Raw genomic sequence first — 15128 nt, 5'->3', positions numbered from 1 at the left:
TTGCTATCATGCCAGAAGCATTTCCCTGTGCTGTCAAATACCTCTTCCTAATACTTCATTTTTCATGGCTACGTATAGTCTGGGTCTGAGTATTCATTTCTTACAGCTGCTATAATACAGTACCACAAACTGGGTGGCTTAAAACAACAGAAATGTATTGTCTCGCAGTTCTGAAGGGTGGAAGTCTGAGATCAAAGCATCAGCAGGGTTGGTTCCTTTTGAAGGCCATGAGGAGGAATCAGGCCTCTCTGCTGGCTTCTGGTGGTTTGCTGGCGATCTTGTTGTTCCTTGGCTGCTACACACATCAGCCCGATCTCTGCTTTCACGTGGTGTTCTCCCTGCACATGCCTGTGTCCAAATGTCCCCCATTTCATTAGGACACCACTCACATTGGATTAGGGCTCACCCTAATCTCAACTAATTACATCTGTGGAATGACCTTCTTTCCAAATAAGGTCACGTTCTGAGGTAGTTGGGGTTAGGACATCAACATAAGAATATGGAGGACACATAATCCAACCTGAGGAGTCTGGAGTTTAGCAGATATTTACTTAGCCAGGCCCCGTATTTGGCTACTTACGTTGTTTCTGTTGCGTCATGGGCCACCCTGTGATGAACCTCCTTACACAGAAATCCTTGTCCGGGTTTCCAGTGATTTCTTTAGAAAGCATTCCTTAGGATCAGTGAGAATGCCCATGTTTAAGGCTCTTGATAGCCCCTTGCTAGGTTGCTTTCCAGAAAGCAGAGTGGGGGATGCCCATCTGGCCACACCTGGACCCCGTATGTTCATCCCCCGGGCTCTCCAGAGCTGCCAGCCTGCTCAGCACTTCAGGTCAAAATCCTTTCCACAGCATGTGTGCACGTGCTTCCAGCATGGGCCCGTGCGTCCTTTCTAGCAAGGATTTTATTTTGTTTCTTATTCCTGCCAAAAAGAGAGAGAGTCCACAGGTTAACAGCAAACTGGAAACCATAGCTCCAAATGTCTGTTTAGGGCACATTCTCTTGCAACCATGTATACGAATAAAGGTTTCAGAAATACTGGGCTCTCTGGGCATCAGGCATGAAATCAGTCAGTGAAATTTCACTCACAGGACAGCTTGCCAAGAGAGACCAGGAGAGAGAAGTAAGTTCTCTGGTCAGTTCAGTCCATAAGGCCCTTGGCAGTCTACATCACCTCACTCCCTCTAACAGCAGTCAGATAACAAGCACTCAGCCACTTTGGGGTGCGGGACTGGCCGGGGAGGGGGTGCTCATGAGCCGTTCGAAGCCAGCCAACCTGAAGGCTTTTTGGGGTAGATTTTTGAGAGCTGGAGCCGGGTGAAGACCTCGGGTAGTTGGGGTTTAATACACAGGGACTTGAGGGAACGAGGCAGCAGAGGACTCTTGGAGGAAATTGGGGGCAGGGGGGTTGTATGCCTGATGCACAGCAGGACAGGGCCAGGTGCTTGAGTACCACCAGCGAGGTGGGAGTCTGAAGGCAGACGCTTCACTTAGCAAGACGAGGGCCAGCTGAGTGCAGAGACCAGAGAGCAGGATGCAGGGAAGGATAAATTTAGCCGGCGTTTCAGGGGAAAACATCGATCTCAAATGTAGTACTGTCTTTTAAAAGAAAGTGGAAGCTGCAGGCCGGTCATTTGGGACAATTTCTCTTGAACAGATAAAAGCCCAGGAAAAAGGAACACTTGTATCTGGCTTATTCCTACTGGCAGATCCAGAGGATCTTCTTTTGACAGGAAGGCAGCTGGTTTCCGCAGGGGCATGATGGATGGTCCACCCCCAACCCCCCTTGCTCGTTCCCAAGAAAAGGTGCTGCTTTGCTTTCTGGCAAGATTTGAGGTTTCTGTTTCCAGTCCCAGATGTTCATCCTCACAATGAGTGACGCAAGGCCCAGGCGCCGAGTTTGCTCTGCTGCTGGCCAGGCTGCTGACATCCGACGTGGCTCGTGTGTCAGAGCAGGGCCACCGCCAGCCCCCGTCCCGGTTGTCCCGTCACTGAGCAAAGGACTTCTGGTGGCCATAGACAGGTTTTGTTTTTTTTAAACTGGACACCTCTGACATTCACGTGGCATCACAGGCATCGCTTCTACCTGGGCCAAGCTGAGGGAACCGCGGTTCGTCCCAAGCAATAGAGCACCTGTCTGAATGATGTTTCCGCGACCTCGCTCGCCCGGTGGCAACAGCATCTTTCATGCAGCCTCACTCTGACACTGCTCCCTTGTTTGGAAGGGGAAGAGAGTCCAGTCTGTCAATATTTGGGGCACTAATGATCTGCATTCCGGCGCCAGGGGTCACTGAGAGGCTGAGACATTTCCAGGAATTCGTGGCTCTAAAGACGTGGGGCTGACCGTAAAGAATATCCAGGGAGGATATGAAAGAAAGAAACCCAAATCTCAGCCCCACCCCCACTCATTGTCCATTGTGTCTCAGATTCTTGGGAAGAAATGAAGTCAATGTAAACGGTGATGTGGGTCCAAGTTAATAATAAATGTGGAGGGAGGAAAAAGGATGCTCAATTTTTTTTTTTTTTGCGGTACGCGGGCCTCTCACTGTTGTGGCCTCGCCCATTGCGGAGCACAGGCTCCGGACGCGCAGGCTCAGCGGCCATGGCTCACGGGCCCAGCCGCTCCGCGGCATGTGGGATCCTCCTGGACCGGGGCACGAACCCGCGTCCCCTGCGTCTGCAGGCGGACTCTCAAGCACCGCGCCACCAGGGAAGCCCGATGCTCAATATTTAAACATTGCGGAGCGCCTCGCTTGGTTTGCCAGTCACTGCCCTCCACACATTTCCTGGACGGGTCTGTAAAGCCGAGCATCCTTTCCCTAACTCTACAACTGGCATCTGATGCTGGTGATTTAGAGAGAGAGGGAAACGGAGCCTTCTCTAGGCAACCCCAAACCGGCAGTATTTCTGCCTGTTTTCTGCTGGCTTTCTGAAGGGCGGGAAGAGAGATGAAAGTGTGGAGACTGAGGTTTTTATAACTCTTCAGGTGCTCGAAAGGAGTTTTTAAGCTTTGGGGTCATGTCTCGAGTTGTCTTTAATTTTCCCATACTAGCTTCTCTTGGAGCTGTCTTGTATTTTAACGTAAATTTTGTGCTTTGGTTCTTATTTCTGGCTTAACAGTGAGACACTGTGGTCATGTTTAGGAAATGTCTGTCCAAGTACCCCCTTCTGGATACGTTCCTTAAAAGTTGCCTATGATGCAGAATTCTGTGAATCAATTCCTTTTTTCTGCTTGACACACATTACATAAAAGGAAAAGCATTCCTTTGGGGGGAGGCAAAAAACATTTGGCCCCAAGACATAATAAAATCATGCTTAAGGATGCAGCAAACTTTAAAGTCTCTTGGTTAAAGGAAATCAATACTTTTATGATGAAATATTAATAATATTAAAAAAAATAAGTCAGAACTACAAATGAAGAACAGCCGGGATGATTGTAACGAACACGTTAGCTTAGCATTTGCAAGGAAGCACAAAGGAAAAGCACAAGGGGAAAACAGGAACCCACCTGAGAAGCCTCTCCAAGCCCCTGTAAGCCTCCTTTTCAGACGTCTTCCATCAAGAAGACACACACCTCTCCTTAAGCCCCAACATCATTGCCGAACATTTTGTTAAAGCCACTGCCTTTTGGAAATGAAAAGATGAATCTGAGCTGGAGAAAGGGCCACACACATGTGAGCACAGACACACACACACACACACACAGCTGTAATGGCAACTGAGAAGGGAGAGCTAGGGAAAGCCACTTGTTTGACTACACAGTACCCAGCCGACTGTGTTCCCCTCCCCTTCCTCCAGGAATCACTCCAGTGGAGGTCTTTAAGAGGGACGAATTCATATTAGGTTGAACCATAGGAAATTTCTGATTTTATTGGTCATGTTGGTTGAAATAGGGGCAATTTCATATGGTTCCACAACGCACTCAACTCTCCAGTGAAGAAATACTAACAAACAGAACACTGTCTTGTGTGTCTTGAACCCAAACATAACAGATGAGATTTTAAGAATCTAGGTGAAAGTAACAGGAACCCCATTTTCTCATATACTGTTTTCATATAAATCCTTTAAACTCAGATATTTAAAGTTCCTTTAGAAAAGTCCTGTCTTGGGACTTCCCTGGTGGCGCAGTGGTTAAGAATCCACCTGCCGACGCAGGGGACATGGGTTTGAGCCCTAGTCCGGAAAGATCCCACATGCCGCGGAGCAACTAAGACTGTGTGCCACAACTACTGAGCCTGAGCTCTAGAGCCTGCGAGCCACAACTACTGAAGCCCACGTGCCTAGAGCCCGTGCTCTGCAACAAGAGAAGCCACCGCAATAAGAAGCCCGTGCACCGCAAGTTAGAGGAAGCCCGCGTGCCGCAAGTTAGAGGAAGCCCGCGTGCAGCAACGAAGACCCAACGTAGCCAAAAATAAATAAAAGAAAGAAAGCCCTGTCTCTGTTAACTCCTAAAACCTTCATTCCTAACAGCTAACACGAGGAACGATTCTGCTCTGTGTTGTGTTGTTTTCTCTAGCGAGCTGAGCCGTTTCTTCTGTCACATACCCCATGTGTAGAGACCCTCATAAAAATGAAAATCCCCAGTTCTTGCCTCATTGGGCCCAAATTCCAGGTACCATACATGCCAGCTAAGTAGTCAGAAGAGCTAACGCCAACTGAACACTTAGACCATAGCAACTTGTTCAGTCCTCGTGGGCCCTGTGAGGTGAGCTGTTGTCACCCCCGCTTTACATGTGAGAGCCACGGGCTCGTCCTAGCAGGGAGTAAGGGGACTGCAGGGGGTCCCCAGGGTCCCGCCAGGCTGCAGGGTCTCTGCCATTCTGAACCCTGACCCATGGTGAATTCCTTTATTTTTGTGCGAATTCCTCAGAGGAGGCCTGCGTGAACACCTGGCCTCGCCTGGCCCAGTGGGTGCACCGCTGTCGGACTTGACTCTGAACCCTGCTTCCACGCCCCCCATGTTCTTTGAACATTTGAGGGTACTTTGGCTTTTCTGGTGTGGCCCCCAACTCCATGGCTTCCAGCCCCCATCGCTGGGCATCGCTGTCATCTTGCCGGGGGGCAGGGATGGGCTCTAGAGCCAGCCTCTCGAGTCAGAAACGTGGACGAGAAAGCTCTGTGTCGCCTGTAGACCCTGTGGGCTGCAGGCTGAGTCCCACACTCAGTCCCAGCCCAGTACCTCCTCTCTGGCCCCAGGGCCCAGGCAGGCTGTGCTGGGAGGTGAAAGGGCAGAGCCGAGGAAGGAGCCAGCGAGGGGAGAAATAAGACCACGGCTGCGCTTGCCGTCTTCGGCTTTGTGCGCGAGGTCACGAGGCCAATTGATTTTTTTACTGTTTCCCAGCATTGAGGAGTGGTGAGAAAAATACGAACACTGCATCCTCACAACCTGAACCACAGCCACAGGATGAATTTTCTAATGAAAGGCTGACCCGGGGTACACCCCCACCCCACGGTCCTCATTCCAGCCGAGACTTGAAACGCAGGGCCCGAGTTTTGTCAGGGTGGACAGCCCTCCCCTCCAAATCTTAGATCTTTTTCCTAAAAGATGTCTCTTGAAAAGTGGACTTCTTTGAAGCACATCCATGTGAGCCTTAAATGGCTTGGGGTCATGTCCTTCAGACTCAGAAGGCACACACTTCAGGAGCTGGGCAGGGTGGCCTCGGCTGTGATGGCCCCGGTCTCAGCCTGGAGCAGAGGCCCACGTGGACAGGAGACATGCTTGGTTTGACTTGCCTGGGGCTGCCTGCTTCTTTTTTTAAAAAAGGGAGGTGAAGCGAGTTGTCGGCAATTTAAAAAATCAGGAGGTTTTACACCAAAATCCAGATATCCAGCTTCTCTTGAAGAACAGGGAGCCATGGCCACGTTCTCAGGTAGCAGCAGTCAGGAGAGGCTGCGGAGCTGCAGTTTCCAGTTTTCTCCAGTCTCCACCAGTCCCTATCATCTCCCTGACACAGGCTGAATGTCCCATGTATCATGTTTATTTTCCTGATAGAAGAGAACGGTTTGTCAGTGCCCATGTCACAATCCAACAAGGGGAAACAGATGGCGAGTGGGGGGACTGTCTGCCTTTCACCCCTGGCCTCTCCTCTTTCACCAGTGTTACCCGTCCAGCCCTTGGTGCTCGAGTTTGCAGCCTGTAGGCTCGAGGCTTTGAGGTTCCCCCCTGACATGTCTGTGATTTTCAAAGGTAGCTTCTGCAGAGGTTCTAGAAAAGACAGGGGACGGGAAGCCCACCCTTGATCAGGCACCGTGCAGCCAGGGCAGTTCTGTTTTCATCTTGCATATAAACTAGAATTTCACTGTCGAGAAAAAAAGTTTGCAAAGTGCTGTGATGTGCTGTTATCTTTCCAGAACGAGGCCCCATCTCCAGCCAGGCAGCTGGATCTTCCGAGAAGCTGCCCTCAGGGACCTTGCCCAGGAGGGTGTAATGGGACAGGAATCTTGCACATGAACTGGGATGTCACAAGAGCTCGGTCACTTGGGACAGTGTTCCTAGAGGTCTTGGCTCCCGGGAAGCGAGAGCCAGGTGGTAACCTCAGCTTCCCCTCCCTGGAAGTTGTTCTGGTACAACTTTTCACTTTCCACCCACCTTTATTGTTGGACTCTCACCGTTTAGTTTGTGTTTTCGTGCCTTTCAGCATTTAGTATTTTCATTATTTAATAGCCATGGCATTTGGGTTTGGGTTTTAAAATACCAGTCACCTCAAATCCTTCCTGGAAGCGGGAGGTCTGTAGGAGCGTCTGTAGGGGCAAGGCTGTGGGGTGAGGTTGGTGCCGTTCAGCGGTCACAGTCCCCAAGATGAAGTCTAAGCCGGTGGGGTTCCTTCCCCTTCAGCTCTCTAAAAGGTCCCTGTGGAATCCCCTACCTGCTCAGGTAGTTTTCACACTTTCCAGTTTTTAACCTGAAATAGTTGCATTTCAGTCACGTAACCAGTATCTGTTATATCTAGTTACAGTGTGCAAAGCAGCACAAGCTCTGGACAGACCGAAGAGGTCAGCTGAGGCCTCCCTGCTCCTTGGAGGTTTAGGAAACCTTTGGCTCAGACCCCCAGTTCCCTTGCCTGCACACGTGCAAGCCTTCCCACCCTTTACTCTCACGTGGTGCCGGCTGTTTCCAGGTCTTGGCCTTCACGTGTAGTCTCTGTGTGGCCTGGTGTGAACCCAGATGGAAACACAGTTCCTTCACTGTATCCACCAAAAAAAGTCCACTTGCACCACACAAGGAAAGAGTTGAAGGAGCATTTCCTAAAGATGTTGGGGGTCGTGGGGGTCACCTCCCCTATCTCAATTACCCCTTCTCCTCTTTCTCCTCACTCCACCTCTCCCAGATTGCCCCCAGGAAGTGCAGGGCAGCTTTCCCTACACTGGAAGCTCTGGGGGCTGGCTAGTCCCTGTCCCTACAGAGCTCAGCTCACATCCCTGCCTTAACAAAGCTTTTTCCCAATTGTCAGCTAAGATTAGGTTCAACTACATAATAGAGAAAAACCCCAAAGAGTTTTATTTCCCTCTCAGAGAGAGGAAGCCTGTATGAAGGTGGTCAGGGGCTCCACAGAGGCATCAGGGACCCAAGATCCTTCCTGCTCAGTGCTTTGCTGTCCCTAATATGTGATTCATCCTCGTGGGCCATGACAGCTGCTGGAGTTCCAGCCATCACATTAACGTTTCAGGAAGCAGAATGGAGGAAAGCATACCTCCTTCCTTTTAAGAAGCCTTCCTAGAAATCAAACATATCACTTCTATCTCATTGGCCACAGCTTCGCCACAGGGTTGTGCCTAGCTGCCAGATTCTGTAATTGCAGATGGAGGGGAGAATGGGTATTGGGAGACAGCTCACAATATCAGAAACACTTTCTAAAACCCTCTGAACCCCAGAGGATTCCAGGTGCTAGCTGTTAAAATAATGACAGTTGTTTCCCAAAATAGCAAAGCATCTTTGCAGTCAAGTTTCTTATGCCCTTTTGGCGTATGCCTTACGTGGGCTGACGGGGCCCCAAGGCTGGACAGGGCAGGCTTCGGGAGCACAGGGGAAAGAACCCGTTAACCCCACTGGCTGCAGAAACTCTTGCCCAAGCTGGCCCTGAGCTGTGTGAGCCTTAAAAGATAGGGAAGGGATCTGTGAAGACAGGAAAGAGGCAAGAGGGAATTCCAGACCAACGGAACTGCCCAGCTGAGGCCAAGAGCAAGTGGTTCTTGTCACACAGTCTGAGATAAGACCTGTCTGAGCTGCTAGAGGCAGGCGGCCCCATCTCCACTGGCCGTCCCCTCACCCCCACTGATTGGGGCGGGGTGAGGGTAGGGTTTGAGGAAGGAGCTGACAAAACGTTGCTGGAGGTTGGAACGTCCCTAAGTCCTGTGGATCTGACCAAGAATCCAAGGATACAGAGCAAGAGATTAATAACTGAAATGCTGACGAGCACCAGGCGCGTCAGGTTGGGGAGGGGAAGGAGCCAGCTCACCCCCTCCCTCCAGTTGCTGCCACACGCAAATGGGGCCCAGCGATGCCAGATCTTTCTTAAAGAAGCCAGAAATCCAGACTTGTATGTACAGTCTCCCAGTGTGTGAATGGCGGTGCCTAAAACAAGCAGACAAGCACAAACACGATGTGAGCAAAGCCAGACAGATCTGCGAGCCTCTGGGCTGCAGTTGGCCGGCACTGGGCCCTGCCTGCCATGGCATCCTGCTTCTCCTGGGGAAAGCTTCGTGGGTGTTCCACCCAAAGACAATGGTGTGCCCAACGTATATTTGGGGTGCACTTTTCAGCGTCTTCTCCTTTGCCTACGTCCCAAAAAGGCTGTGGGGTTCAAGTCAAATTCAGATTTATAGGTGAAAAGAAAACTACTGGCCATTTAAGCCAGGAGACCCTCACTCACGGTACTGTGTTTCGCATAAAGACGTGAAGACTCGTGGAGAAGAGGGGGCTTGTCCAAGGTCACAAGGCCGTTTGGGCAGAGCTTCAATTCGAACTTGGGGTTCTGACTCCCAGCCGGGTGCTCCCTCTACCAGTGGACCTAAAATAGAAGGCTGACCTTTTTGTGGTATTTTTGTACTTGACAAACAATGGGGAGTTACTCATGAGTTCACCTTCACAGAATAACTGTCAGAATGGGGCCAAAGGGCAGCAGGAAGACCCCAGCCTGACCCTGTGAAGCCCAGGGCTCCTGGAAAGTGAGGGATGCATTTCACCGTTGGCCCGCCTGCTATGGAGCTTGGCGTCTGGCCCCAGCTGTGGGGAGGTTCTTAGTGGGTCCAGGGGAGAGAGCTTTGGAGGCCAGAACAGATCCCAGGGCTGTGTTAGGGACCCAGCAGCTTCAGCCTGCCCAGCTCCCAGGCGGCTCGTGTGCCTTCCTTCATCCTCCATTCTTTTTCTGGTTCAAGATACTATTTGTGGTAGGAGTCCTGGAAAATTCAGACAAGCTTGAAAAAATTAAACAAACTCACCACAGCAAACCACCTGGTTCTCCCGCGACTTCTGCTTCAATCCCTCCAATCTATTTGCTTTGCTCCCTGTACAAGGAGGGAGGCAGAGCCTAAATTTTGTTGTTTTTGTTTTTTTTTTACCTTTTATTTTTTTACAACAGTGGGAGCAGGTGGGACGTGCTCTTTCTAACCATTTTTTATTTACTATGTCTTGAGCGTTTCCCTCAGCACTTCATCTGCTTTTTTTTTTTTTTTTTTTTTTTTTTTTGCGGCACGCGGGCCTCTCACTGTTGTGGCCTCTCCCATTGTGGAGCACAGGCTCCGGACGCGCAGGCTCAGTGGCCATGGCTCACGGGCCCAGCCGCTCCGCGGCACGTGGGACCATCCCAGACCGGGGCACGAACCCGTGTCCGCTGCATCGGCAGGTGGACTCCCAACCACTGCGCCACCAGGGAAGCCCCACTTCATCTGCTTTTACGCCAGCATGTCTAACAGCGGCCGAGGATTTGGTCAACCCGGCGTAGGAGACTCGATTTGGCTTTTCCCTGATTGGTGGATGTTCCGAGTGCCTCCACCTCCCTGTCACACACACCAGTGCTTTGAACATCTGTGGACCCACCCACGGCGCCTTCCGCAGCATCAGTCAGGTTCTAGATGGGAAATCAGCCGGCTAGTGTGAAAACCCATACGGCCTTTGATACGCATCTCACAGGCTGTTCTTGAGACATACTCGGCGACGGCCAAGAATTTTATCTGCTGGAGGAGCTCTCAGGGAGACCTGTTTGCCTGTGCACTTGTCCCATGATCTCTGGCGCATCTGTGCGTTTGCAAGTACTTGGCAGCCTGTGTGTGTGTTTGACTCGCGCCCAGAAAACCCCTCGGCACCCCCGCCAAAGCTACTTCATCGAGAACTGCCTCCCCGGGAGAAGAGCAGGGGGCCAGGTGCTTGTCTTGAGTTCTCTGCAGAGCCCTCCTGACCCCTGACATGTCAAACTGGCTCTCAAAGTGTTGCCACCTCGATTTGGGGAGGAGCCCCATGAAATTGCAAGGGGAGTCTGGGCACCGAGCTAAAAAACAAACAAAAAACTTCGCTGAGCCTTTCTGTGTCCCCATGCCATGGAAAGAAGGGAGGTGGATTTTTAGTAGCAGCAGACAAGGGAAAGATGCATTCAGTTGCCTCTGCTCAGCTAGACCCTCAAATGGGTGGTATCAGCGGTGGGTGATTTTTTTTTTCTCTCTAACTCTTAGCACCTACAGAAGGTGCACCATATTTTTTGTCAACCTATGGCTTGACCCCTAATACGTTCTCCAAATGAAGGAACTTGAGTATCCTGACCTCAGTCTCAGCATCTCGTCTGCTACCCCACGCACTCCACCCCACATGTCTTACAGTAATAAACCAGGGCGTTAAAGTGCATGAGAGAGAAGATGTGTGTCTTTTTTTTTTGTCGGGGGGGGGGCTGCATTGGGTCTTCGCTTGCTGCGTGTGGGCTTTTCTCTAGTTGCAGCGAGTGGGGGCTACTCTTCGTTGCGGTGCGCAGGCTTCTCATTGTAATGGCTTCTCTTTGTTTCGGAGCACAGGCTCTAGGCACACGGGCTCAGTAGTTGTGGCACACAGGCTCAATAGTTGTGGCTCGCAGGCTCTAGAGTGCGGGCTCAGTAGTTGTGGCACACGGGCTTAGTTGCTCCATGGCACGTGGGGTCTTCCTGGACCAGGGATCGAACCCATGTGCCCTGCATTAGCAGGCAGATTCTTAACCACTGCACCACGAGGGAAGTCCCAAGATGTGTGTCTTAAGAGAAGGGGTGGGTGACCACCTTGGTGACTGCCACGTCATTCCTTCGTTCTGTCTGGGGCGTTTGTCGGGAATGTAACAGGGTCGGCTTAGTCTCAACTCCCTTACCACACTCTCCGGCCCCTCTGTTCACGGTTCTGATAAATAAGCAGCTCAGGGAAAACTGTCCTGACATTTTGATTTGTTAAGGAGTGATTCATTTTCAAGGCAAGTAAACAGCTTGTAAACTTGGGGGTTTACCACTTGAAGTGATTAAGAAGTAAGCAGCTATTAGGCTGGTTCTGTGGGGCTGTGGCTGCCTGCCCCCTGGGAATCTTCCTGACTGGTGTTTGGATTCGCCTTGATGCTTGCCGTGCTTAATCAGAGGCCCTGCCACCACACACACAGTATATCACATGATGCCTCTTCCTGAGAACTCCAGCACGGTAATCTTGCTGTCGTCCGCCGTAAGTGGGTGCGGGGAATTCACCCACCGTGCTCCCTCCAGGCCTCGCATCTGCATGCAGTCACATCGCCTGGAACCCGGGATGGCCTGGCTGGGGGTATAAATAGACCCAGCTTTTGATCCTTAGACAAAAATAATCTTACACAAACATTAGTACAAAAGAGCTTCTCCACGGTGGCTGGGTGTGGGTTCCCCTAAGTCCTGAGGTGGGGACAGAGCATCGGGTCCCCTTGCATGCGCCGCCCCCCCAGGCCTGCCCACCAGTGGGTGGAGGGAAGGAGGCTCAGGGAAGTGGGGAGACTTGCCCAGGACCCCGCGGCTGGTAAGCGAACGGATCAGTATGGAGCCCAGGCTTTCCTGGTGCCAGAGCCAGTGCCCCCATCCTCTTCCAGGCTGTGCACACTGTTTCCATCGAGGGCCAATATTTCAGGCTTTGTGGGCCCTGCAGCCTCTCTTGCAACGGCTCAGTGCTGCCGTTGTAGCTTGAAAGCATCCGCAGGCAGAATGTAAGCAAAGGGCATGGCTGTGTTCCAGTAAAACTCCAGTCAGAGGGCCATAGTTCTCCAACCCCTACTCGACACCCCGCTGCCTTCCTGAGTTCTGAGAAAGGCGTGGTCAGGCCTGGAGAACCTGCTGGAAGAAGTGTCAGTGGGCTCTGGGCCGAGTGAGGTGCAGGCGGCGCAGATGGAGAGCATGAGGTTTGGGGCCAGGCTGAGTGTGCTTGGGGTGGCAAGGCTTGATGTGACTGGCCAGGAGGGTTGGGGTCCCCACTCTCAGGTGGGAGGAGGACTTGCCCCCATCCCTGCCCTGACTTGGTGCAGGAACAGGCTGGGGCACAGAGCACAGAGTTCCTGGGGAACCAGCACAGTCTGCACAGGCTCCTGCGAGCGTCGACGAGGAGTTTGTTCCTTGGGAGCTTTCCCGTGTTCTGTGGATGAAATCAGAAGCCGCGGCCCTTTAGAAAAGCAGGCTGTACCAAGGGCAGGAGTCACGGTCTGGGAAGGCACATGCCTACCGGAGGAGGGGCTCCGGCGCGGCTCGGTCAGAAGGGCCCCCTCCCATCTTAGAGAACAGCCTGCTCCCACCGTGTGCCAAGCGCCGAGCAGGCTGGATGGGCCTGCTTGTACCCCCCTTGTTCTCCCCTTGTACCCCTGCTGCAGCGGGGTGGGGAGAGGCCGGTGACACACGGCCCACCGGCAGCTGGGAAACGACACTGGGCACGCGTCCTAGTGCTTCTGCTGGTGAAGCAGGGTTTGCCCAGGTCTGCAGGTCTCCAAATTGTGAGGCTCCTCCACTCCCCCGGGCTCTTCCCGGGCTGGAAAGGCTGCAGGCCCCAGAAATGTGCGGTCCCTGTCTCCAAACCTGGAGTTGCTCTGAGGGCCAAGTGAATCTCTGTGATTGCTAGCTTTTCACCAGAGCTTTCCTTCTTCCCACCAAACTCGCCACCAGACCTGCCAGGGCAGAGCAGATTCTCTGGCAGGGAGCGTTTTCAGGGTCTCCCCTCCCGTCCAGTGCGGCGTTAAGAGCCCCTGGCAGAACTTGAGTGTGTGAGCCAAGGTCCCGAGGTTCGGCCGTGAGGATGTCCCAAGTCCCTCTGTGAACTTCACCAGGACGCCTCTGAGCCCCGAGGCTGTGTGTCCCCTTCAAGGGCGCAGCCGGCGCGGTGCAGAGCCAGCATCAGCACCGATTTACGGCTCAGCCCCGCCCCAAGCCCCCCGCACCCCGGCTATGGCGGCTGCACCCTTTCCCTTGAAACAGCTTCGCAGCGTGTCCAGGTCAGTCCCAGGCCCGGCGAGCTCAGCTGATAACGGGGAGCAGACCCAGACTCCGAAGGAGCCCGCTTTGTGTCGCTTAGCGCCACCCTCATGCGGAGGCCCCCAGCCCAGCCTTCGCGGTGGGAGCTTTCCCAGGGGGCCACACGCGCCGTCCCGGGGGAGGTGGCACCCCTCCCGCCAGGCCGCCTGTCCGTCCCGCCGGGTCACGTCCCCGCCTTGTCTTGCAGGCTTCGCCGTGGCCCAGTGCATGAACCAGCACAGCTCATCCTCCCTGTCCTCGCCGTCGCCGTCTGCCAGCGGGAGCCCCAGCGGCAGTGGGAGCGCCAGTCACTGCGACTCGGGGGGCGCCCGCTCGTCGTCCAGCCTCTCGGCCGCCCAGAGCCCTGCAGGTATTGGCCACGGACACGGTGCCATGGGGGGACTTGAGGGAACCCTGCGACCCCTCCACCTGAGAGCCCTGACCCCCAGCTGCTCCTCACCACCGTGTCTGGGGACAGTGCCACTCGGGGTTCCGCATCCACTGGGACGTGGCTGTTGGCAGCAGGCGGCTGGCTCGGCTCCCCGCAGGGGAGGAATCACTCCCTTTGCAGGCTGGCCCACTGGAAGGCCTCCCCGGCGGCAGGTAGCTGAGCCTAAATTCTCCCCATTATCACCTCCGGAGTCTTAGGTGTCACGAGGAGGGGTCTCCCAGACGTGATTGTTTGAACTCTGGCGAAAGAACCGTGTCTCTGCTAATTTTTTTTTCTCCTCCATAACACACCAGTTTCTTCTTTAAATGTTTGGTGCAGTCCACTTGTCTGTGACGAGGGGGTGCATCTTGCCGCCCTTTTGAGAGTCTGTCAGGGTGGGCTAGAGTCACATCCTGCCCTCCTGTAACTGTCACAAATGTAGATGTGGCACGGAGAGACCCCATGAGCAGGGAGCCTGGAGTGAGATGTGTGCGTGGTCACCCTGTGCTCTGAGCTGCCGTGAGCCCCTCGCCGCAGTGCCTGAGATCCCGGGAGTGCAGATGCCGGCTTATTTCCTGAGCAACGCGGCCCCAAAATGCAGCCAGAGGAGCAGGGCCTTGAGAGCACATGACGCTTTGCACCCCGGCGGGGGACCCGTGGTTCTGGAGGGCCCCGGACATCTCTGATTTGAGAGATCACCCCATAACTCTGGTCTGCGCCCCCATTTGGGAACCCTCAGTGTCCTTTGCTGTTCCTGCAGGGTCCCATCCAGAGCCCTCACCCATCATATTTCAGGGACACCTGTGCAAACTCTTGTTAAGTGATGGATCGATGGGTCTTGACAAAAGCGGTGCTCCAGGGCGGCAGCCACCACGGCACCAGGAAATTGGGGGCCCCTGGCCACCGTCCACTCGGCACCAGAGACAGAGATCCCCTTGGGCTCCCGCACCTCTCTGCAGAGTTTTCAGCTTCCACTTTTCTCAGCAAAGGGTTAACCCCGCCTGGTCTCTGTGCCTGTGGCTCAGGGCACCTCTTGCCTGCAGCCCCTCCCTCCTCCTCCCACAAGCATCCATTACCTCCATCTCCGACTGACATTCATGGGGCCCCGGCAGCAAGGTGACCCTCAAGCCACCTCCCATAGACCCCCGTCCACTCGGCACCTGCTCCCCTCCCTGCCCCAGCCCAGGGAAGATGAATGCCCTGTCTGAGCTATTTCTGAGCCCGACTTAAGGTTGGCTGTGTATCC

General features: G+C 53.6%; 1 protein-coding gene across 4 annotated transcripts in view; it reads left to right on the top strand.

Annotated features, from left to right (window-relative positions):
- The window catches only part of CLEC16A (C-type lectin domain containing 16A), a 211453-nt gene that overhangs the window by 183851 nt on the left and 12474 nt on the right, over window positions 1-15128 (top strand). For all 4 annotated transcript variants that reach the window (XM_089896165.1, XM_022552227.3, XM_022552228.2 and 1 more), the window contains exon 22: window positions 13661-13822. In XM_089896165.1, the coding sequence (XP_089752291.1) occupies window positions 13661-13822 (162 nt within the window). The remainder of the gene's footprint in view (window positions 1-13660; window positions 13823-15128) is intronic.

Source organism: Delphinapterus leucas, chromosome 15 (genome assembly GCF_059928025.1).
Source record: "Delphinapterus leucas isolate spDelLeu-1000000601 "Yukka" chromosome 15, BTC_Dleu_Yukka2, whole genome shotgun sequence".
In the NCBI taxonomy this organism is placed as follows: Eukaryota; Metazoa; Chordata; class Mammalia; order Artiodactyla; family Monodontidae; genus Delphinapterus; species Delphinapterus leucas.
This window is presented reverse-complemented; position numbering and strand designations above follow the sequence as displayed.